Source organism: Carassius carassius, chromosome 24 (genome assembly GCF_963082965.1).
Source record: "Carassius carassius chromosome 24, fCarCar2.1, whole genome shotgun sequence".
NCBI classification, from domain to species: Eukaryota; Metazoa; Chordata; class Actinopteri; order Cypriniformes; family Cyprinidae; genus Carassius; species Carassius carassius.
The window spans coordinates 22,317,912-22,343,444 of NC_081778.1; the positions used below are offsets into that span (position 1 = coordinate 22,317,912).

The window sequence follows — 25,533 nt, forward strand, 5'->3', positions numbered from 1 at the left end:
TTTGATCAAATAAATGCAGGCTTGATGAGCAGAAGAAACTTCTTTCAAAAACATTAAAAATAGTAATGTTTCCAAACTTTTGGTCTGTACTGTATATATATGTATATATATATATATAAATAAACAAAAAATAGGTATTCATTCATGAGGTATTCAAAACTGCAATCAGGAATAGTTACTACATGCATAGGAACAGGATTTCCATTTCATTACAACAGGGTTGGATGCATTCTGTCAGGCATTGAAGAAAATATCCTTTCTAAAGAACCAGTTGTGCTGGATGAGTTCCGACACCTCGCAGTCAATCACCCAAAACTTAAGGTGCACCAAGTATTTTTTCAGCTTACAATGACTTTTTGCAAGTTTTACATCTAAGCAAATGAAGAAATTTCACTTTTTACAAATGTATTATTTTTTACATTTAGTAAAGTATCTAAACGTTTGTTCCGTAAAAGTTTGACGTTCTAATAATTTTGCATGTGAACGTTATTTACATCAACAAAAATTGTGCAACATTTTGCGAGACAAATAGACTAAAATTAATATAACATGATGAAACATTCAAAAATGTGTTAGACATTTTCTTAAAAATACAAAACCTATGACTAGAACAGAAAGTATATAAAAAACAACACTGATTGTCCAATACACCTACAGTATGGCACTAGTATCCAAAAACCTTTTCTCAAAACAAGATCCAGGCCAATAAGCACAAGTTCAAAACCACTGTCAAAGTACCTAGCACATCAAAATGTTCCGTTACCAACAACACTAAGGCAGGCAATTTATTCTAATGCAGCAATGCACAAGATCTGCAATGTGGGGGTGAAGGGAAAAACTGCACAGAGTTGTCAAAGGGTAAAGGGTGTGCTGGAAGAACAAACAGTGCTAGAACATTCACACCACCCAAACCCTTCGCCGTGATCAGGTCAAACGATACATGCTGCAAAGCCCTGAGTTTTCTCGCCAACTCACCATTGGCACAGCAGGAGCAAGCAATGAGCCAGATCAGTGTGCATGGAGAGAGTTATCAGAGACGACAGAAGAATGGGACAGATCATAAAGTTGAGAAAAGCAGTATTACAGTAAGAGAGCAAGAATGGACAGAACACAAAATGAAATGAAAAAGGGGGAAAAGCACAGGGAGAATGTATTTTATAAGCGCCGAAACATCCTCTCTGTATTATTTAAGAAGGTCAGCAGATTCAGAAGTGCTCATGCAAGGCAAAAGTGTGCTGAGAAGCAAGCAAGCCTAAAAGAAGAATCGCTGTGTTTAAGAGAAACTAAAAACGGTTTTGACAAATAGGTAAGTGTTTAATAAGAGTATAAATATCTGTTCAAAACCTCAAGTGAACATATATCATTTGATTTGTTACCTGACGCATCAAAGCCACCAGAGGGCGCTGCAGTGGCAGGGGCGCTGTCCGCCGCCGCTGGTGTGGTGCATACCAGCTCAGAGCCGAAGGCATCAAAAGCAGACTCCAGCAGGTCAGCTGGGGCTGAGGATGGCACTGGTGCTAGGGTTGGTGTCACTGTGGGGGCGACCGGTGAAATCAACCCTGCAGACATCAACAGATAAGATGCCAAATCCATAGCACACTTTAAGATTCATAACAGTTTTTAAATATGTTTGTTATGGTCCATTGTAAGAGCAATATCAAAACATGGTATTTCTGATCTATATTACGGTTTAAATGTATGTAAACAGTTTTTTTTTTAAGTATTCTAGCTAAGGCTATCAATTGATTAAATTTACCTTACTTAATAAGCAGTGGGGTCCAAAAGATTAAGACTTCTTCTAAGAAGCTGTGTTGTTTTAGTATTATTATAAATTATTTTATTCATGATTTAAATAAGCTTTTATTGTAACATTTTTTTATTTAATTTGTGCTTTAGTAATTTTGTTATGAGCATTTTTAAAAGTATTTATATAGCTTTAAAGGAGCCGTATGTAGGATTGTGGCCAAAACTGGTACTGCAATCACTATAAAAATACTGTAGAGCGGTGTATCCCCTCCCCCTACCCCCTGACTCGAGGTTGCCAGATAAGCTGCAGGATTCAGCAGAAGAGTAGGCTGCTTCAATGAGCTTCCAATGGCAAGTGACGAACAGACGTACACAGTAAGTTTTTTTTTCTGTTAATTATGTTTATGCTTCATGAGAGATATTTTGATAAGTAATTAAGTATTTAAAAAATGTACTAATTGTCATTAGTTAACTATAATAGCAAAGATTTATGCTCGTATGTGACAGTATAATCGTAAAGATGTATGCTCGTATGTGACAGTATAATCGTAAAGATTTATGCTCGTATGTGACAGTATAATCGTAAAGATGTATGCTCGTACGTGACAGACAGAACGGTAGCTGTTAGTCTAACTTGTAACGTTATGTATCTGTCATCAGTTCCATCAGAAAATATTGTTAGAGTAACTAAATTACATTAGCAATGGTCATACAGGTCAACTTGCAGCATGTGTAACTTAGTCCACGATATACGTGAAGAACAAATGACGAATCATTTTTACTGAGGTAACATTAGGCTACTGTCTCAATTACGTTTCAAACTGCCATAATGGGCGTGCTAATGTTGTTTTCCTCAGCGTCTCAGCATAATGACAGAGAAACGGGCTCCTATAATGCACTGCTAATGTTAGCATACGTCCATGTGAGCTAATGTTATGTTACTTTGCACAAACATGCATAACTTTGTTTGACTGTCATGAATATATGAAATGTCCATTGACATCAAGTACAAGTTAGCCAAGCATAGATGAATCTTACCTGTCCTGGAAATAAATTTTCGTCTGCCGTCTGTGTTCAAATTCTTCTCCGTTTTCAGGCGTCTCCATCTTTCAAAAACATCTCCAATACAAATTCTGGTTTTATTTCGGATTTTGTCACAATTAATTTCTGAATTATAACGAGGTCTTTTTGATTTAGTAACATTAGACATTTTTTATCCGACTGGAGTTAGGGTAGGTTACAGCAAAGCTGGCAACACGGATCCCGAAACACTACTGACTTCGTGATTGGTAGATAGGTGGAGGGAGGCGCGTCAGGCCAAAACACAAAATGACAACATCAATATCAGTTGAGGGCTGCAAGTCCATTTTTTAAATGACAATATCCTGGCCGGACTACTCTTGTCAGTGATATAAGTATTTGAAATGAACATGATTTCTTAATGTCTAGTGACACATCAGGGCCATTTTATGATTAATTGAAATAGATTTCTTACATACAGCTCCTTTAATTTTAATTTCATTTTTAGTACTTCAAAAATGTTTTAAAAGTTTTTCATCTTTTATTTTACTGATTTCTTATTTTAACTTTATTTTAAATTGTAACTTATTTTATTTTAACTTCAACTACTTAAATTTATGTTTAATGTTTTTATTTTATTATTTACAATAATAAATTATTATTTGTAATTCTTTTTAGTTAATAGTTACAACATAATTAAATTTAATATAAACTTCCTTTACAAAACAAAACGAAAGTGAGAACTGAAAAAGTGCATTAATTTAAATGGTTTTCTGTTATTGGTATTTTATATATATTTATAATTTTATATTTATTTATATCTTAGTTTTAGTTTATAGAAAAATTATTATTATCATTATTAGGTAAATTATACATTTAACAACAAAACATCAATTATAGTAATAAGTAATTATTAATTTTAATTTTATTGATATATGTTCATTAAGCTAATTATTCATTACTATTATTTATTTATTTTTGTTTGTTTATTAGGCATTAACTGTATTAAATAAATAGAACAGCTCTTTGGAGGTGCCATGTCTAACTTCTCCATTTCATCATCAACAAAAAAAAGAGCATTTTCTAATCAGGATATGTGACCCATACCTCCAAGCAGGTCACCTGATGGTGCTCCAGGAGCAGCAGACTGGGTTTCCCCAGTAGTGTCACCAAACGTGTCTGTTCCAGAGAGAGACGTCCCACAGCGCAGCATGAAGGAGGAGAAGCATTAGTCAGCCTTAAAGCTGCATAAACACTGAGAGAGGGGCAGATGGAGAGAGTGAGCCGAGATCATACAACAAGCAACACTCTCCTACATTGAAACAAACACTGACGGATATGCGATCGGTGTATCTTCCCCCACTTACAATATACATAGGACAGCACCGCATGCAAATACACTAAACTCAAACAAATATCTCTCTTCCTAACTTCATCATTGTCTGCTCACTTAACAGACAAAACAAATCACAGTAAACTAGCCACTATAACTGAAAAACTGGGTTATGAAACCACTGGAGTATACTTACCAGTTCATTAGTTTAAATTTAAAAGCTCAGCACAAATTAATAAGCTCAGCAAATTCAAATTTTGTGCAGATTAAAAAAAAAAAAAACCCTGAACATAATTTGCAGGGTTCCACCACAGCAGAAACCCTGGAATATGACAATATCTGTACTGGTCTTCTGGATTGGTGTTTCATATAAATGAGTTTAGACACACCAAGGAGGTCCAGCACAGGTCCAGGTTCAGCTTTAGGAGCAGAGACAGGAGCAGCTGGAGCAACAAATGAGTCTAAGTGGAAAATGAGAAGAATATGAGGTTATTTTGACATTTCTAAATAAAATCTAGCTAATACTGGCAGTTTGGGATATAACTGTAATGTATAGTGGAAGTAAAAATGCATTGGAGGAACATAAACTAAAATACAATACTTAATAATTAAAGGAACCGTTCACTCAAAACATGCATAACTATCTGTCATCACAAAAGGAGAATTTATTTAGGAAAAACTGGGCTTTTCCATGCAGTTAGAATGAATAAAACTATCATAAAAGTGACTCATATAACTCTTTTTGAAGTCATTCAATAGCTTTGTGTGAAAAACAGACTGAAATTTAAGTTCCCTTTCATAGGTCACTTCGATGCTGCGGTGACGTCACCACGTATGGGAACACCTTTGGTGTGACGAATGTCTGAAGCCCTATACCATCCCGCCAATCCTATTGGCCAAATAGCGCGTGGCACCGCCCATGCATGCGTACGTATATATATACCTGGTGCCGCGCGCCATTTCACTCAGATTTCATTCCTTCAGTACGAAGCGAATCTTCTGTGCCCTATTATCTCGCGTTCTCAGCGATCATCTACGAGCAGTATACTCCTCTCCGATGAGTCAACGAAAGGTAGGAGCCGTATGATGGGTTATCACGAGGAGGCACTTATGAGAGGTTCATTGCAGCCTCTCTACAGGTTCTCTCCTTGATAGCCTATGGCTACAGTAAAATATGCATACACTTCCCCTGTGCACTAACGCCAATAGGAAGTATCCGCGCTCTGGAGTGTATTTCTTAAGTCGCCTCGCGCCTAACCCCCACCGTTTCGCTTCTGTGGTCGCCGAGGCCCCGCACGAGGTGTTGGTTAGGGGCGATATGTGCGGCTTGACTATGAATACAGTGATGCACTGGAGTTCCATGTGCTCGCTCTCCCCCACTCGAGCGCGTTAATCAACAGTTTTGCTCTTCAAATGGTGGATTACGGCTCACACAGCCGCCGCGTTTTCGCTAGCGGCTTGGCCCGATGTTATCTTGTTGGATTGAATCCTGCCGTGGATATGCTTCAGGATTATATACAACGAAACGCAGCGAGTTTGACGCACACACTTTTCTTCATGTTAATATGCCAGGGACTATGCCCTTCACTGAGAGTGCTGTTAGACTGCTAATGCACATCTACCCTCTCACTGCAGTCCCCATACTCTAACATTGACTGTCTCGCAGCAAAGGCACCTCGAGCGTCATTGAACGGAGCTATCATTCGCGCGCCCCCTCAGACACTCTACACAATCCAGCCTTCAGAGTTTGAGGGACAGCGCCAGGGTTCTAAATTAACTTTTTTGATCACCAGCCAATGTAGTGAAACTTTCTAAAGTTACCAGCCAATCAGAATTTCCACTAGCCATTTTTTTTTCGGTAAAAATAACAAATTATGAGTGCCACTGAATGCATTTAATCATTTTATTAACATTGTTGGCATGAAAAACACATATAAAGTACAATGCATACAACAAAATATACACTGACTCAAATTTAAAATTATTAGTTCCCACCACGAAATTGCTTGTTTTGTTTTTTCTTTTGCGTAATTTACATGAGGCAATCCTGACAAAGCATTACGACATTCTTGTGATCAAACACAAGCCATTCATGACCCGTCAGCCATTTGGCATGACATTTTCTTTTCTTTGTTTCTCTGTCCGTAATACGGAGAGACCCACACGTCAATGTAGGAGAAAAAAAATCAATCCGTGGCGACGGTTTTGCAATCCGTCCCCTCAGTTTATAAACCGTACTCACGAATTCATAAACTGTTCCCTCAGTTTAACAAATCGTGCCCACGGATTCCCAATCCGTGCGCTCAGAATTTGTAAACCGTACCCTCGGTTTTTGAATCCGTACTCACAAATTCATAATCCGTGCGCACGCTTTCGCAATCCGTTCCCACGGATTTGTAAACTGGCACGCATTTGTGGCTCCGCCCCCACCGGCAGATTCATTTCTGTTTATTAAACATTATTTTTCATAGTACCTATCCAACAAGACCACGATCAGCATTCACAAAATAGTCTTAGCGTTAGCGTTTATTTTACATTAATCACCCATAGGATAAGACACAGCTGCCTGTTTTTTAATGGCCAAAAAAAATAAACGCTAAAAAGAAGAAAATAAGGGTAAAAAGCAATAAAAAAACAAATAATATGCCGGTTATGTTTTCATTCCTTTTCTCTCTAACTGAATGCAATGTTATTTTTGGCCTAATTATTTAATAATAACATTAACAGTGAAGCATGCATCTAACTCCGGCAGGTGGGGTGGGGTGGGGTGGATGGAGCTTAGTATAATAAAATCACAAAAATAAGTCTTCATGTTAAAAAAGAATTGTACACAAGCATTTCCAAAACTGTCAAAGGTTATTTAGAAATAAAGCAATTCATGAATTATTTTATGACAAACATTTTTACTGTCTTGTAATCATTTATTTAGCCTATAAATTAAAATTATAAAAATAACTTTCTTTTTATTTTTATCATTATTATATATTATTATACAGGTTATGCATAAGAATCTTTAATCCAAAACAACTTACAAAAGAGGAAAAATAATTACTCCAGTAAGTCACAATGGCAGGTTTATTGTACAATAATAATCAAGTGCTATTATAAGATTATCACAAGATTTTGATGCACATCTTTCTTATTAAATCTTTGTATTCCACCTCGTACTACACTTGATAGAGAATCACTTAAGCCACTTTGCTGTAGACCCATTCCACATAATAATATTCATTAAAACTGTATGTTAACACGTAGGAGCTTGCTGCATGAATCTGTGAGTACGGTTTACAAATCCATGGGAACGGATTGCGAAAGTGTGCGCGCAGATTATGAATTCGTGGGTACAGATTAAAAAAGCGAGGGTGCGGTTTTCAAAATCTAAACGCACGGATTGGAAATTCGTGGGCACGGTTTGTTAAACCAAAGGAACGGTTTATGAATTCGTGAGTACGGTTTATAAACTGAGGGGACGGATTGCAAAACTGTCGCCACGGATTGATTGTTTTTTCTCCTACAGGTGACGTGCGGGGCTCCGTAATATCCTCATCCCCTGCCTCGTTCCTCTTTTCGCCCCCAGAAATCTGTCCCAACCACCGCCGCATTTAGTTTAATCTTAATTTTATTCTTTAATAGCTAACTCCCTCCTCTTTCAGTCTATGTTCCCTGCTCTGGCTCCATTCGTTCTTCTTCCTTGTGTTTTCTGATGGACGCTCTATTCGTTTCCATGTTTTTTCGCGCTGGTTTAACTGCAAACTGCGTGCAGCCAATGGGCATATGAAACGTCATCACGTAGCATTACAGCACAGTGTTCATGGGAAATGTAGGAAGTGCTGCCAGGGGGATAAATGACCGAGAACAGAGCCTCATGCCATGGATCACCAGCCAAACTGGCTAGTAAATTTAAATTAACACCCGCCAAAATTAATTTTAACCCGCATTTGGCGGGTTGGCGGGTGTTAATTTAGAACCCTGGACGGCGCGGAGGCTGGCAAATATGGCCAGCGTATGACGGTTCACACAGCCGCCGCGTTCTCGATAGCGGCGTGGCCCGATGTTTATCTTGTTGAATTAAATCCTGCCGTGGATACGCTTCAGGATTATACACAACGAAACGCAGCGAGTTTGATGCATGCGTTTCCTTCATGTTCTCGAACATTGACTGTCTCGCAGCAAAGGCACCTCGAGCGTCATTGAACTGAGCTATCATTCGCGCGCCCCCTCAGACACTCTGCATAATCCAGCCTTCAGAGTTTGAGGGACGGCGCGGAGGCTGGCAAAGATGGCCAGCGTATGACGGTTCACACAGCCGCCGCGTTCTCGCTAGCGGCGTGGTTCGATGTTTATCTTGTTGGATTAAATCCTGCCGTGGATACGCTTCAGGATTATACACAACGAAACGCAGCGAGTTTGATGCATGCGTTTTCCTTCATGTTCTCTAACATTGACTGTCTCGCAGCAAAGGCACCTCGAGCGTCATTGAACTGAGCTCTCATTCGCGCGCCCCCTCAGACACTCTGCACAATTCAGCCTTCAGAGTTTGAGGGACGGCGCGGAGGCTGGCAAAGATGGCCAGTGTATGACGGCTCACACAGCTGCCGCGTTCTCGCTAGCAGCGTGGCCCGATGTTTATCTTGTTGGATTAAATCCTGCCGTGGATACGCTTCACGATTATACACAACGAAACGCAGCGAGTTTGACGCATGCATTTTCCTTAATGTTTGCCAGGGACTGTGCTCGCCACCAGAGAGTGCTGTTGGATTGCTATGCACATCTAACCCTCTCACTGCAGTCCCCACACTCTACATTGTCTGCCTCGCAGCAAACGGTGCTTCGAGCAGCATTGGATTGAGCTGTAATGCCAAACGTTCCCTCAGACACTCTGCGCAATACAGCTTTCAGAATTCGAGGGGCGATTCAAGGGTCCTGCACAGACGACCCATTTATGACGGCTCGCACAGCCGCCGTTTTTCGCTAGCGGCAGAGCCCGATGTTCAATCTGTTGGCCTAATTCCTGCCGTGGACACAGTTCAGGATTATACACAACGAGACGCAACGGCTCTTATACATACACTTCCCCTGTGCACGAACGCCACGAGCTTTTCGTGCCCGGACATTTTAACAGGTATGACAGCGTTGCAGGAAGCGGAAATTTTGAGACCGCTAGTATGGTCTCGGGCCATGTGTGAACGCTTGCCCGACATTTCTCTATGGGTGTTACGCACGATTTGTCACGGATACACCATTCAGTTTCAATAAGGCCCGCCTCCTTTCCGCAGAATTCTTTCCACGGTGGCGAAGCCGATGGAAATAGCAGTGCTGCGACAGGAGATGTCAACTCTGCTGAGCATAGGGGCTATAGAGGAAGTACACCCCTCTCAGATGGAGGCGGGGTTTTTTACAGCCGTCATTTTGTGAAAAAAAAAAAAAAACGACCCATTCTGGATTTACACCATCTGAATCTTGCACTCAGGCTGAGGAAATTCAAGATTTTGATGATCATCAGGAGACTCAGGAAGTTCCTCAGATTCGCTTTAGAGAGCAAAGCGTATCAGTACTTCTCAAAGTGCATGGATGGATCTCTGGCCCCGTTGCGGCCCCAGGGCGTTCGTGTTTGAACTATTTTAGGCGATTGGCTGGTGTTTAGCGCAATCGCAGACTCAAGCACACTCTCATGGGGATCTTGTGCTGGATCATTTAACAGCCTGGGCTTACGCATGGAATGTTTCACCCCGTTGTCTCCGCATCGGACGATTCCGGTGACACGGCGATGTGTGATGTCGCTTAAACTATGTATGTCAACCGAATTCTCCTGACCGGAGTCCGGCTGGGGATTTGCGCTTCCCGAGAGACTGTCACGACGGATACGTCTTTGACCGACTGGGGAGCTGTTTGTCAAGGGAGTTGGCACATAAACAGGTTGGAATTACTGGCTGTTTTTCTGGCTCTCCAGTATGTCTCGAATCTGCTGATCGGCCGTCATGTGCTGCTCAGATCAGACAACACAGCGGTTGTGTCATACCTGAATCATCAGAGAGGATTATGCTCTCGCCCCCTGTGCAGGCTGGCGAAACATGTTCTTTGGTTTCAGAACTAAATTCTATCGATCCGAGCTGTTCATGTCCCCGGACGTTGGACTTTGGAGCGAATTTGCTATCCAGGCAGACTCTGGAGCAAGCGGAGTGGGGATTGCACCCCCAAACAGTAGTCTCCTATGGCAGATTTTCGGGGAAGCGAAGTGGATTTGTTTGCGTCAAACATGACTACGCATTACCCGCTTTGGTTCTCCCTATGCCCTCCAGCACCCCTGGGCTTGGATGCATTAGCCCACAACTGGCCCAGGACCAGTTTGTATGCGTTTTCCCCCAATCTGTCTGATTCCGGCGATATTATGCAGAATACGGGTGGACAGGGTGGAACAGCTGCTGCTGGTGGCTCCGCGGTGGCACACACACAGCCGTGGTTTGTGGATCTGATCAATCTGTTAGCGGGTTCTCCATGGGAGATTCCCCTCAGACAGGATTTAATATCACAAGCACAGGGACTGATTTGGCACCCGAGGCCAGATCTATGGAATCTGTGGGCGTGGCCTCTGAGCGGAGTGAGTTCATATGTCCCGGTCTTTCTGCTGAAACTACCGAGACTATACTGAATTCTAGAGCAGCTTCTACGAGACACTTATATGCTTTCAGGTGGAGACTGTTTACGGCCTGGTGTGAAACTCATAATATGGATCCAGTTTACTGCCCAGTGGCGTCAGTACTGGAGTTCCTTCAGGAACGTTTTTCGGATGGAGTGACACCAGCTACCCTAAGGTTTACGTGGCAGCCATTCAGCTTACCACGAATATATAAATGGTCCCTCAGTGGGCCGTGAGGAGTAAAAGGTCATTCCACGAGAGCAGTGGCTTCTTCTCAAGCCTTTCTCAGTGGATCTTCTATGGATGATATCTGTGCTGTGGCAGGCTGGTCCTCACCGAGCACTTTTATCAGGTCTTACAGTCTGGATGTGAGGATGGGTCCTGGCTCCCGGGTTCTCTCCGCTTGAGCAGATGCTTCCTTGGATCCAAGCTATCAGGTACGTCAGGCGTGATGGTATAGCGTTCCCATACGTGGTGACCTCACCGCAGCATCGAAGTGACCTATGAAAGGGAACATCTCGGTTACGTATGTAACCTTGGTTCCCTGAATAGGGAACGAGATGCTGCGGTTCTGGCCGTGCCATACCTTGATAGCTTTCTTCTTCTTCTTCGTCATGAAATCTGAGTGAAATGGTGCGCGGCACCAGGTGTATATATGCGTACGCATGCATGGGCGGTGCCACGCGCTATTTGGCCAATAGGATTGGCGGGATGGTATAGGGCTTCAGACATTCGTCACACCGAAGGGGTTCCCATACGTGGTGACGTCACCGCAGCATCTCGTTCCCTATTCAGGGAACCAAGGTTTCATACGTAACCGAGATGTTTTTAATCTTCCGTTTATCTGCTGTGATCAAACCATTGACTCTCAAATGAGTTTCACTGAAGACTCAAAAGAAAAGAATTAAATTCTAACAATTTGGGTTAAAAGTAGAGCTAAAAATGAACAACAAACAAAAAAATAAGAGAAAAATAATTATATTTATAGAAGACTGATCATTACTATTATTATTAGATAATATTATATATTTAGGATTAATAATAATTTAATGTATTATTAATTAACATGATTTATTCATTCATTATTAATCATAATATAATAATTCAGTGTAAAAGACAAAACATGCTATGTTTAGCGAGACAAACAAACTCACCAGACAAGAGGTCACCTGTCACACTGGCCTCAGGCAAAGGTGAAGGCCCACGTGAGACAGCGGGGAGATCTTTCAGACCAAAGCAGAGCAGTAAAAGGAAGTGGAGGAGGAAACGTAAGAGAAGAGAAATCACTAAGGAGCACAAGCATAGAAAGGACACAGAGTCGAGCTTTGGAGGGCGCAAACATGCACAAGTCCACGTTCCACTATGAGGACAAACCAAGACTGAGTGGGCCAAAAAACAGATGAGAAAGAAAGATGAGACTAGAAAAGACGAGATGTTCAACAGGACTACGGGAATCAACTCCTGTACCTGCACCAAATAGGTCTACACTAGGAGTGGTTGCTTTGGGCTCGGAAGAGGAGCTTTGCTCAGGCATAGAATCAAACATATCTATAAACAAGGACACACATATGCGTTACGTTTTCAGTCAGAGCATATCAAGACAGCTTTAAGTGAGAGAGAGAGAGAGAGGAAACACCATTTAAGACATTAAAACATTTTGTTTTGCTTGCTTTTTTCAATAATCACTCTGAACAAGTCTACAGATGCCAATGCAAATGACAGCATTCAGATTTGGTCAAAAACAGCAGGAAATGATTGCAGGACAAATGTGGTCACTGCAAATCCTGGATTTTAACAGATTGCTGTGCAATTTTAGAGGCCAAATGTGAATCAGTGAAATTGACCACCCCTCTTTAATTACAACTATAATATTTTTGATATTGTTATACAATAGCATTATTTACAATTATAGCTATTATTTTATAAATATTTTAAATATTTACAATACCGTTCAAATATTTTTAAGTCTCATATGCTCATCAAGGCAGGAATTATTTGCTCAAAAACAAAGCAAAAACAGTAAATTTGTGAAATATTACAATTTAAAATAACGTTTTTCTATTTTAATACCTTTAACTTAAATGGAAATTTATTCCTGTGATGTCAAAGCTTAATTTTCAGCAGCAATTACTTCAGTCTTCAGTGTCATATGATTCTTCAATATAACATTTTACTGCTTAAGAAACTATTATTATTATCAATGTTGAAAACAGTTGCTTAATATTTCTGTGGAAACTGTGATACCATTTTTTGATAAATCGAAAGAACTGAATTTATTTATTTTTTACAGTTTTATAAATGTTACTGTCAATGGATAGGTTCACCCAAAAATTCTGTCATTAATTAGTCACCCTCATGTCGTTCCAAATTCATTAGACCTTCATTCATCTTTGGAACACAAATTAAGATATTTTTTAATGAAATCCGAGAGCTTTCTGACCCAAGGCCCAGAAATGTAGTAAGAACATTATTAAAATAGTCCGTTTGACATTAGAGGTTCAACCGTAATTTTATGAAGCTACGAGAATATTTGTTGTGCGCAAAGAAAACAAAAATGGAAAGACATGAGGATGAGTAATTTATGAAATTTACATTTTTGGGTGTACTGTCCCTTTAATGCTTTCTTGCTGAACAAAACTTTAAATTACTTTGCAACTTTATTTGAACGGTTGTGTACATTTATGTTTACAATTACAATAATTATAATGTTTTTCTGAGATAAATTACTTATTTTGATAGGGAAAAGTATACTTCTCTGCACTGAAAAGGTGGTTAATGCCAGGATTCACAAACTAGAATGATCAAAAAATAAAATATAAATCTAAATGAGAGAAATCAAACAAAATAGATTCTTAATAATGTTGGGGAACTAGCTCAGCAAGTTAATATTGTCACAATGCAGAGTAAAAGAAGACATAGGCAGAATTGCAGCAAAAACATTACCACTAAAGAGGTCTAGTGTTGGCGGGGCTGCGGACTCAGTTGTAGCGGATGTGGTGATGGACGTGGTGGTGGTGGTGGCAGTAGTGGTGGGAGGAGAAGGGGTAGCCGGAGCCTCTGTTGGCGAGATGCTTGGCTCAGCGCTGGTAGGGGATGCTGCGGAAGCAACACTCTCTACCGGCTTCATGGCAAAGAGGTCAAGCTCTGGGGCAATGCTTGCACTACCCTCCGATGGAGCCCAGGGGTCTTTATCAGGAAGGATTGGGGGGTAAAAATGGAACGGGGAAGGTTTGTTAAATAACAAAAAAAAAAGAAACACACTGAAAGCTCATAACTTCAGGACCACTGAAGTAACGGAGAGAGAGATGGATTTTACCTTCATAAGCACACTTTAAGACACCAATAACCTTAGTACTGCAACCACCATTAAAACACTTTAAACACTAAATTAACATCCTAGAAGAACAAATCTCTGTAGTTTTTATTTTGTTTTGTATAATTATACAGGTGCTGGTCATATAATTAGAATTATACCTTAACCCCATGTCTTTGATCGGAGAACATAACTTTGGACCACTCATCAGCGGTCAAGTCCTTTTTGAAGCGAGATGCTTCTGGCGCTCTCTGTTGTTCAAGAGTGGATTGTCACAAGGAATGAGACAGCTGAAAGCCATGTCTTGCATACGTTTGTGCGTAGTGGTTCTTGAAGCACTGACTCCAGCTGCAGTCCACTCTTTGTCAATCTCCCCCACATTTTTGAATGGGTTTTGTTTCACAATCCTCTCCAGGGTGCAGTTATCCCTATTGCTTGTACACTTTTTATTCTACCACATCTTTTCCTTCCCTTCGCCTCTCTATTAATGTTCTTGGACAAAGAGCTCTGTGAACAGCCAGCCTCTTTTGCACCGGTCAATTCAGCAGTTTTCCCCATGATTGTGAAGCCTACAGAACTAGACTGAGAAACCATTTAAAGGCCTTTGCAGGTGTTTTGAGTTAATTAGCTGATTAGAGTGTGGCACCAGGTGTCTTCAATATTGAACCTTTTCATTATTTATTAATATTTGAACTGATTTTCTGAGATACTGAATTTGGGATTTTCCTTAGTTGTCAGTTATAAACATCAAAATTAAAAGAAATAAACATTTGAAATATATCAGTCTGTGTGTAATGAACGAATATAATATACAAGTTTCACTTTTTGAATGGAATTAGTGAAATAAATAAACGTTTTGATGATATTCTAATTATATGACCAGCACCTGTACATACCTCAAGATGCTTGCTGTCTACAGAGATACCATTAGTCATAGTAGATTACACAAAACAAGGAAATACAGTTAGGATGCCATAGGTTGCGGATTTTTTAAGTTCTAGTCTTAATTTTGAAGCAGAGCTAAGTTAATGTTACAATAATAACACATATAAAGGTAAAAGTAATCCTTTGTTATATGATAGTAGCTGCATTATGGAAATACAACCACTGAGCTTCTGAGCACTAAGCTTTCTTCAGACTTCATGAAAATAAATGTTAAGGTTGTTAAAATGAATCACTGATACTGAAAATATATGCTGGAAGGGAAATTAAAAAGATTAATTAACTAAAAGGTTAAAGTGTGCAGCTGAATTATTAATAAGGTTAACATAGCAGAAAGTAAAGGCAAACAACAGGTTTTCTTGAAAATATTTTGTCCTGTTTTCAAGTAAAGCATCTAAGCATCCTTAAAGCAAAATAAATATAACTTGAGAAGAAACTCGGCATACATTTTCTTTTTATCAAATCAAATTTGAGTTTTATGCTTAAAACCAAAAGAAAAACTAAAATAAGTATATTCCCTGGGTATACGTCCTATAAGCAACAGGAGAGAACAGTTTGTGTGCTCAGGCAGCAGACAAAATGATTTTGCTGTAACGTTTGGGCAAAAGCAGGGTTTGACAACTCAAGCAGCGCAAACAAATATCGCATGCACATCTCGCTCACACACACACACACACACACACACACAGATTGTAGACCATAGTGTTTGTTGGATTTCATGTTTCCATTCAAGCACGCACCCATACACACAAACCTTTCATATCCAACCATAAATCCACAGATACACACAAATAAAAAGCAGGGTGGATCTTGTGTAGATGAGCACCCACCAGATCCGGCACATGCATCGGCAGCAGCTGCTGAGGCCACACCCTCACTTGGACCATCGCCTGGGGAGGGCGCAAATGCGTCTGGGCAGAACCAGACCAACACAACCCAACAGAGAAACAGAAACGGGGATGAAGAGGCAATAGAGAGAGAGAAATTTTTATGTCAGTGATTACAAGTGAACAGAATCACTCTATATGACCCAAATGGCAGTAAAATGTACCAGTGTGGGCTATATACAGTTTAATTCAGTGCGTCCACACACACACACACACACTGAGGGGAAATAAGTCAGGCTGTGCCTCTGTGAAACATCCTGTCAATGCCGTCAGGACCAACAAGTGAGTAAAATAAAGGGTTTGGCTTTGACAGCATGGTTTCTATTAGCCAAGGCAGTGATGAACATTGTGGCATGTGATATTACAAAACCCCATGGAGACCTGCACATCCAGGAATGAATTAATTAATTTATTAGTTGAGAGAAATAAAAATAGCCTGGGGTTATTTAACTGCTGATTGATTTAATAAGAGGAATATTTAATCAACAAAATGCACAGCATTGTACATAATGAGCCAGCGTCCAGAATTATTCTGCATTTGAAGGAAATGCATTAATTCCACACAAGACTTTTGCTTGTACTTTAGCGTCTTATTCCCAGTTTTACATTCAAGTGTCAAAGCTAAAAAATTACACATTTGAATGGAAAAAAAATTATGGATGATTTATTCAGTGATCTGTGTCTGTAATTTTGTTTGAAACTTTTATAACTATAAAATTAATATTATAGTAAACTAAAACTAAAAAGAATAATAAAAAAAAAACCTGTTACTTCAAATAAAATATATATATTTTTTTTTTACTTATTTTATTTCAGCTAGTTGCCAAGGTAACATTTCTCATTTTCATTTAGTTTAAATTAATGTACAAAAATAACTAAAACTAAAACTGATTTAAAATTAATAAAAACTATATAGTGATATTTAAAAAATTATAATAGTATCTAAGTTACCAAAATAACATTGATCTACAGACATTGCCCACTGCTCTGGGTGTGTGTTCCCGGTGTGTGTGTGCACTTTGGATGGGTTAAATGCAGAGCACGAACTCTGAGTATGGGTCACCATACTTGCCTGTATGTCACGTCACTCACTCATATTGTCTGCTATAGGCAATGTAAATACTACAAAACATCCATGCAAGCAAGCTAATCTCAAGTGAGCTAATCCTTATTTATATTAGCAATTTGCTTCATAAAAAAAATTAATCAGCTCAGCTGTATAGAAGGACTGATAATAAGTCTCTTTTGGATTAAACCTTTCTGCTTGTACTGTTTTCATTTGGATAAAAGCTTCTGATAAATAAATATAAACGTATGCTCCAATGGTTTATTGAACTAAACAGCTTTTACCTACTGTACATGAGGGTGACTTCAGGCCACATATTGGAAAAGCTATGAAAGAAAGGGTTGCCAATATGGCAAAGGGTGTTTACTTAAATATAAGTTGCTGTACCTTGATGAAGTACCAAAATATCAGCTAAGTGACTAGTACCAGTATCAATCTATGTACACAAACCGACCAAACTGACTGCTAAACAACCTATGAACTCCCATTCTTCCCTGATTAAGCCAGTAAGTTAAGCCTGGAGATGACTTGACTGACCTCCAAACAGATCCATGTCTGAGATGGTGGCAGCAGGGGCAGGCACTGGCAGCGAGGTAGCGGCCGGGGCAGCGATGGTGTCAGCTGCTGGTTCAGTAGCAGAGGCTGTGGCAGAGGGAGCTGCGGAGGCAGAGTCAGCCTCAGAAAGGGGCGCTTCAGAGCTAGCAGCAGCAGCGGCCAGAGAGTCTGGGACACCGCCAAAGCCAAGCCACAACCAAACCACAGCATTCAGAAAGACGGGGGAGGAGGAGAGAGAGACAAGGGTGTAGACAGGATGAAAGAAAGCTCAGAGTATTTTATGGCGAGATTTTAGCAAAATGACATTATAAAGCTACGACTGGATCAGAAAAGTGGAGTGAAGATTCGGAAAGTGAAAAGTTTGTTCAGAAAGTTCCTTGTAGACAAGATGCAAGAGTGTCATGACCATTCAAATTCTGAAATGATTAAAAAAAATAAAATAAAAGCTTTTATGATTATGGATGTATTTGCAATCTGAAAATCATTTTACTCACCCTCACCAAGCAGATCTGAAACCAAAGCCAAAAAAGAGGAGTGAGGAAGAATGACAGTCCCTAAATTAGCTGAATGGAGAATTTTTCTTTTTAAAGAAACTGCAGCTTACAACTGGGACTTGACAAGCTTGGGCAGAAAAGCAGAAGGGAGGAACATTTCCTATTTGACTGTCATTATAATTCATTAGAGTGCCCACTCAATATATATTCCCCTAATTGGCCTGATTTGGAAAGAAAATGCTTCCTGCAGTTTAGCTCAATGGAGTAACTCGTATATAATGGTGATATGAATCATATACACAAAGATAACAGCCTAAACCTCTTAAACTTGGGATTTTTTGCACATTTTAACCTGAAATGTGATCACTTGACCTGACATGATAAACCAGTGTTAAAGAATGTAATAAAACATTCCAACAACACTCTACAACACAAACTAAATGACACCAAATTACCTCCCCATGATGCTGTGGGAGCCGCTGAAGCCCCTGTGGTTGGAGCCAACAGATCGAAATCCACTAGATCATTAAAGCCACTACTGTAGAGTGAAAAAGACAAGAGAGAGAGTGATGCATCTACAGTAAAGACATTTCAAGGATGCTTGTGGTTTATGTATGAGACATTTTATACATTTTCTTGAACTTACTTGATGGTGGTTGTAGCCGGTGCAGCTTTTGCAGGCTCTGCTGCGGCGGCCTCAGTAACCGCAGCTGCTGCCGCGGTGGGCTCTGCAGTTTTTGCAGGGGTACCAGCAGATGTTCCATTATTTGTTGGAGATCCCTTCTATATGTGTTATGTTGGGGTTACCATTTATTTTATTTAATACACAATAACACTAATAATGTCTTATAATAATGTATAATATTATGCACAATAATATAAGCTACTGTTCAAAAGTTGGAGGTCAGTTAGATTTTCATCTGAAATAAATGTATATTTTTCATTCAGCAAGGACGCATTAAAATGGTCAAAAGTGAAACTCATGTGTAATGAAACTATAGATGGCATAGGCTGACAAGTCCTTACCACAAACTAATGATATTCACAGTGTTAAACTTACTTGGCACAAGCTGATTGGTTCATTTTTAAATGGCTGGTTAGCATTCACTAGAGCATCTTGCAATGTGCTTTCAGAGTTCCTCTGAAACTCAACAGCTAGATAAGTGAATGATCTATTTATACTTCTTATTTCAGTGCATTATTGCGTTCGTCAGTTTATTATGAATATGAGTATTTATTATTTATCACATTACTAGTTTATTTATCTGGGCTTCACTAGCCCAGTATACTCAAAAAGCATCAATATCATGGTTTTCACAAAAATATTAAGCAGCCCCTTTTTGTTTTTTACATTGCTAATAATAAGAAATTATTCTTAAGCATCAAATCAGCTTATTAAAAAACTTTCTGAAGGATCATGTGACACTGAAGACTGCAGTAATGGCTGCTGAAAACTCAGATTTGCCATTAGAGGAATAAATCACATTTTAAAATACTTCAAAAACATAAAAAAATAAACAATTACTAACCTCAAACTTTCGAACTATAGGGTAAAACTGCATAATCACATTTTAAAAAATGAAAAAAAAATTTTTTTTAATTTTTATTAATTACTCACCTTAGTCGGTGACCTAGTGATAGAAAATGTAAAGAATATAAGAATGGCTTTTAAAATAACTATTCCAAAACATTGGCCTATACTTAAAAGGTTAAATGATGGAATTATAATAATTCATGACAATTATTTTCAAACAGCAGGCAGGTCAACAAGACATTATTAATGAAAATAAAATATCTTTTTACTCTGGCACTTTTTGAATTTTATCTTGTGGGAAAATATAAACAATTCTAAAATAACCCACACCCCATCGGGCATGCATTGGGGAATGTGGAGTATTCAGTTGCAATACAAATGTGCACACGACACTGAAATTAATATTGAGAAATTGATCAATTCATATTGAGAAATCAATCAATTCAGGGCTGGCACTGTTAGTTTGTTAAGTTCAGTCTGATTAAGTTTGTAAAGAGTGAACTTAATTATAAAGCTAGACTAAAAATAATTCATTCTATAGAGAGAGGGAACTTCAGCATTTTAAAATGCTGAAAATTAAAACTGAAGTTCAACCATCAGTCTATAGAACTTTAAACACCACAATGACGACAAAATCACCATCACAATACGAAAATATAATCATTTTAATCAGTTTACATATAAGTTAATTCTGAAGAAATACTTACTCATCACTGTTAACACAAGGAAAGGAGGAAAAATATTACTCTTTGTAATAAAAGTAGTTATTTTATTAGTAGTAAAAAGGCTTTGCTTATTCAAGAAAAAGCAGACTCTCATTTAGTTTATTACTTCATGCTATTCAAAAGAATTAAAGCACTTACACTTTCCTCCCCTCGAGCGTGTTGAGATGTGTCTCCAGAGATTCCAGAAGACTCTCAGGAGCCTACAAAGCCACGAAACAATGCACTGTTAAAAGTGACCTACCACTAAGGACACAATGTTTCAGACTAAAAAACACAAAAAGACAAGTCAAGCTGCTAATACTAATGGAAGACAAGAAGAGGACAAAGTGTACTAGAAAATGACTAACATTTTATAAGTTTTTAAGACAATAAATGTATACAAGCAATAGACTTGACGCTGGTTTGGATGCAGAGCACAATGCTTTAGTTCACGGCCCCAGTGGGGCCCACAATGCACTGCAGCATGCTCACTCATGCATTCAGGCACAACAAAAAGATTCAGAGCACATTATTTGTTAGACATGCCACATAATCGTTGGTGGGTGTATCTCATGGGTAAAAATGTCATGCAGTAACAGCTAAATAGGCCAGACAAATCATAGAAATTAAAACAATATATAAAAAATGGAAACATTTTGTGATTAATTCACAAAAAATAGCTAAATAAAAAGACTTTGACCTAGGGCAATATGAAATGATGTGCCGTAATACCAAAGAGCTGCCACAGGATAACAGTCAGTATTAGGAAACATACGTCTGCAGGAAGGTGTGTTTGAACAATCAGAATAGAGTATTCCAGAGTAATATTAATATACATGGCCTATTACTGTTCATCCAGTAATTCCAGCAGTGGCAGCTAAACCAATCCTTCAGGGCAGCACTCTCAGACAATTATTCTGATGCTCTAGCAGACAGATTAGTGCTTTGAGAAGCGCCTCTGAGGTTTGAGCTGAAGTGTTGGTCAAATACACCAATCCTCTAACCTTAGGTATACCCTCAATATCACTCACCCCCTTTCCCATTCTCTGTCTCACATACACACACAAACACACACACAGTTAAACACCATCATATACATTTACAATGAAGATTAATTTTCATATAATTAATCCATTAATTACCCTGTGCTTTATACTAAGCTGATAAAAGTTATCTTTAAACAATGTGTTGTTAACACAAATGTGTGTGGTTAGGAACCTAGAAAGACTCTAGTGCTGTCTAGTGCTAGTCTTTTTAGTTCCAGTAAGAAATGAGTTTTTTGTTCGGGCACAAATGCTTAACTGAAAAATGCATGAGCATTAAAAACATGTCTTTTGATTACTAATTGCAGTCAGAGTGGGAGGGGTTACATCAAGTTTAATGAAAGAGACAGGCTTTTCTCGAATTAATATTTCCTGACACTAATCTCAACTAAAAACAAATAGGCAAATGAAAATTCTGTTTGGTTAGGTCGACTGTGATCGCATACATAACTGATCATGTAAGGAGATGATTTATCAACCTATGCAAAATGCAGCTATTGAAGGATTTCAATACACTTAAGACCTTTAAATAGGAATATCTAAATTGTGTGTGAACTTTTGTGTGAAGATAAAAACATAATGTAAAATTCATCAATTTTTTTGAGCTACCCAATTACAACCACTGCCAAATCCAGAACCCAGGCAGTCATGCACGTCTCCCTCCAGCATGGCTTAAACTCAGCCGTTGATCCAGAATATCTGAAGAAGACAACCATCCTACCCTAACATCATGAACAGCATGCTTTCAGAGCAAGCCTCCCCCATTTCTGCCAGCATGAAAACCCTTCCTAATCTCATAACAGAGCTCCCACAATCATAAAACCATTAGATCGTTCTGTTTTATGATTAGTTTCACAGTGTTGACATTTTCCATGAATAGGGTGCAAAACAGGAAACTGAAACTACTCAATACAAATTAAGTCTTTTTCAATAAATAGTAAGATGGCAGGAGATTAAAAATGTTATGGATATTTTAGATTTGTAATAATTGTATATGTAAATGTGTATTTCCTATAAAGTAAAAAAATTATATTTGATTTATTATTATGGGTAACAGTTTTGAAAGCCTGTCAAGAGGCAGTCAACACAACAGCATTTGCAAAAAATAAAAATAAAACCAATGCTGTATGAAAGGGTTCAAATTTTACTTCTTGAACAAAAAACAAACAAACAAACAAAAAAAAACATATTACATTTATTGTAATAGGCTGAAAATAATGTTAAGTATGTGCATAAAAAGCCAAAATTACCCAAATCTTTACAAAAGAAAAACATTCAATTCGTGTCAGACAGCAAGCATCACTGCTACTCTGCTCATGATCCTTCAGTCGCATCCAAGTTCACTCTAAAATGAAATTTTGTGTGCAGTTTATTTGATGAGCGCTAATGAGTATTGACTGCTCTCTCCTGAGCTGCAGGATTCTCCAAAGTGGAAAAAAGCTCCACACACTACTCACACTCTCAGCCTGTGTGATCAATCTGCACCGCTGAAATTAGAAGACAGGTACAGAATCTGTCAATCGGCCTGAGGAGACAGGACAGAATGGATCCATGGAACATGTGCCATCTGACAAATGCCCTATCATGAGAGAAGAATGACCTCTTATATGTAGCACCTGGATGTCTGTGACTGGCCCAGTGGAATAACAACCTCACAATTGGCTAAAACCACAGGGATTTGAGGGTTATGACACATGCAACACATATTAACACATCACTTCAACACAGACATGCATTGTTAGTACTGACATGGAGAGTGTTGGCATCATGAGGAATGTAAAAAGGCGGAAAATGCTGTTTAAAGTGAGCCTTACCTGTGTAAGTTCAGGAATATCATTTTTGTCAATTCCCACTTGCTGTTGAAAGACAATGTAAGAATCTTTGAATCACAAATGCAATTTTGATGAACATTTTATAATCAAAGCAATGATATAAAATACATTGTTTACCTCAGCAATTTTGAGGAACTCTGAGACTCTGGTCATTCGTGTCAAGAATCTTTTATAGATTTCCAATGCATCTTTGCATTGTCCTTTCTTCATCTGGAAAAATTTCTCTGAAAGTGAACAAGCAAATTATAGGAAATCATATAGTTGTGCCAAATATTGCAGATGTCAAACTAAAGACTTTGAAATCTTAATGCATTCATAAAATTCTTGAGACTTGCCTAAGAGATTAATGATGCCATCATTGTAGCAGGCATACAACTTGATCAGATCCTTGAAAAGCAACAGGAAGGCAGCATTGATCACCCCATTGACAAGATCTTTTGGATGAACCTGAAAGTGCAGACTAAAATGTAAGCATGTGACCGATTCGTATCTTGTAAGAGTGTATCCTAACAAGGCATGATACTAGTCGAGTTTGAACTCTGTGTAAAAACACCAGGGATCAAAAACAGCCAGTGATAATGACAGGAAGCAGACTCACATCAAACTCCAGCAGAGCATCAATCTGACTCTGCAGTGTGGGCATGCCTTTCAAGAGCTTGTCTGTAGACATTGTTCTCATCACACCATCAGCACTGAGAAACACACACATTCACATGACATTCATAGCAAAGAATACATCATATGTAAGTGAACCCCAAAGAAGACTGTCGGGTATAATACAATACTTGTATAAACAATTCTTGGGTTAATGATGTTAAATATCATATGATGTTAAGATGTTACATAAATGTTAAGATCATATGACTTAAAGTACTTTTGGGAATTTTACATCTCATAATATAAACCTTTAAAACTTAATTTGTTACACTGTAGGACCATTTAAAATGAGCTTGTGAAAACTGTGAAAAATGTAAAGGAAATTGTGACCAAAGCATCTAAAATGTTGTATTTGTTTGCATTTTAATTTAAAATCGTACTGACGTCTATGAACGTGTTAACTAGCCATATAATGTATAAGTATATAGCAGAAATAAATTTTACAGACAAATATGACCAAAGAGAGGTTGCCTTTAAGGGAACATGACTAAAAAATTAACTATTTTTAAGGCCAAAAATGATAACTATATGATAACTGTATTAGCGGCCACATTGACACTATAATGTTCTGTTTATTATAAGCATGTGCTGTAGTTCTGTCATCATACAGGATTCTGATTGGCTGTCAACATTTTCATTGTTATCACCACATTCTGAAAGTAATTCCGTTGACATCATTCCACTATTGCTGTTATTCTTTTCAATTTAGAATGATTTTCTAAAGTATATCTCATTATTTTCCTTGATGTGAATGGCCTGTAGCCTCCAATCATCTTTGCGTGTGTTTGAGATGTTAGCTGTGAGCGTCTGAGGAAGCTAAATCAGCCAATTTATGTGTTGTAGCTCTTTCACTGTGCCTGAAATGAGACCTTGGTTGCCAACATAGAGTAAGCAGTCTGTGAGTAATGCCCCATTTTACTTAACAAGGTCTTGCACACAATCGTACCGAGGGAGCAGGAAACTTGGTAAATGTAACTGCTTTTCTCAAGCAGCATCACAAGGCTCTTTACAGGGGCTAGAGGGTGACCTTGATTTCCCAGCATCCCACTCAAATCTGTTATTGCTCAGTAGCGTTCCAATGCACTGGGCACACTTGTTAACTCAGGGTACAGACATGTAGCAGAGGACTCTTTTACCCTTTCTTCACTCGGCCAAAGTCAAAAGCCATCTGTCTGTAGGCAAACGCTTTCTCGTTCAGATATCTGCTGTAGCGTCTGATAAATGTTGACATGTCGTAACCTGAAAGTACAAACATTTATGAATACATTCCTATTCATAGACATATTCATTTGGGCAGGACAACAAAGTTGACAAAAGAAAAATTATCAGTGGCTAATTTAAGAACAGTGCAATTAATTATAGCTTGCATAACTTTTCATGGTGATTTAATGTCAAAAAAGATTTTGATCAGTATTATTTCACTGCATGAAATAATACTTACCATGAGAGCCAGTTTTGTCCAAAAAATTACTAAGATTGAATAGGGTGTTCCTGGAGGCCAGGTACTGGATGAACCTCTGAAAAAAAAATTAATAAAGAAAAATAGCAGAGGTTTTATCAAGAAAAACCAGCACACTTGCTGCATATAAGCATTGAATACAGCCTGAATTTACAAATAAATTTATGCGGATTAGCACATAAATGAAAAAATTTAGGTAAACAAGACTGGGGAAAAAAAGCACAACAAAAAGAGAATGTACAGAAAATAATTGACTAAAAATAATTGGACAGAACATGCTGTATGATTGAATGCATGGTATAAAGTATTTA

The 25,533-nt window shown here is 38.5% G+C and overlaps 1 protein-coding gene across 7 annotated transcripts in view; it reads right to left on the reverse strand.

Annotated features, from left to right (window-relative positions):
- The window catches only part of snap91a (synaptosome associated protein 91a), a 47,393-nt gene that overhangs the window by 6,869 nt on the left and 14,991 nt on the right, over positions 1-25,533 (reverse strand). For 2 of the 7 annotated variants that reach the window (XM_059508098.1, XM_059508097.1), the window contains exons 3-21: positions 25,205-25,280; positions 24,900-25,002; positions 23,705-23,798; positions 23,442-23,553; positions 23,224-23,330; positions 23,089-23,130; positions 20,391-20,452; positions 19,612-19,624; positions 18,640-18,776; positions 18,449-18,531; positions 17,994-18,008; positions 17,482-17,667; positions 15,822-15,902; positions 13,680-13,922; positions 12,204-12,284; positions 11,891-11,959; positions 4,489-4,560; positions 3,874-3,945; positions 1,377-1,559 (exon numbers count right to left, since the gene is read on the reverse strand). In XM_059508098.1, coding sequence (XP_059364081.1) covers positions 1,377-1,559; positions 3,874-3,945; positions 4,489-4,560; positions 11,891-11,959; positions 12,204-12,284; positions 13,680-13,922; positions 15,822-15,902; positions 17,482-17,667; positions 17,994-18,008; positions 18,449-18,531; positions 18,640-18,776; positions 19,612-19,624; positions 20,391-20,452; positions 23,089-23,130; positions 23,224-23,330; positions 23,442-23,553; positions 23,705-23,798; positions 24,900-25,002; positions 25,205-25,280 — 1,831 coding nt within the window. Of the gene's footprint in view, positions 1-1,376; positions 1,560-3,873; positions 3,946-4,488; positions 4,561-11,890; positions 11,960-12,203; positions 12,285-13,679; positions 13,923-15,821; positions 15,903-17,481; positions 17,668-17,691; positions 17,916-17,993; positions 18,009-18,448; positions 18,532-18,639; positions 18,777-19,611; positions 19,625-20,390; positions 20,453-23,088; positions 23,131-23,223; positions 23,331-23,441; positions 23,554-23,704; positions 23,799-24,899; positions 25,003-25,204; positions 25,281-25,533 lie in introns of those variants that run through there. The other 5 variants (XM_059508099.1, XM_059508101.1, XM_059508102.1 and 2 more) reach the window with 5 other exon arrangements.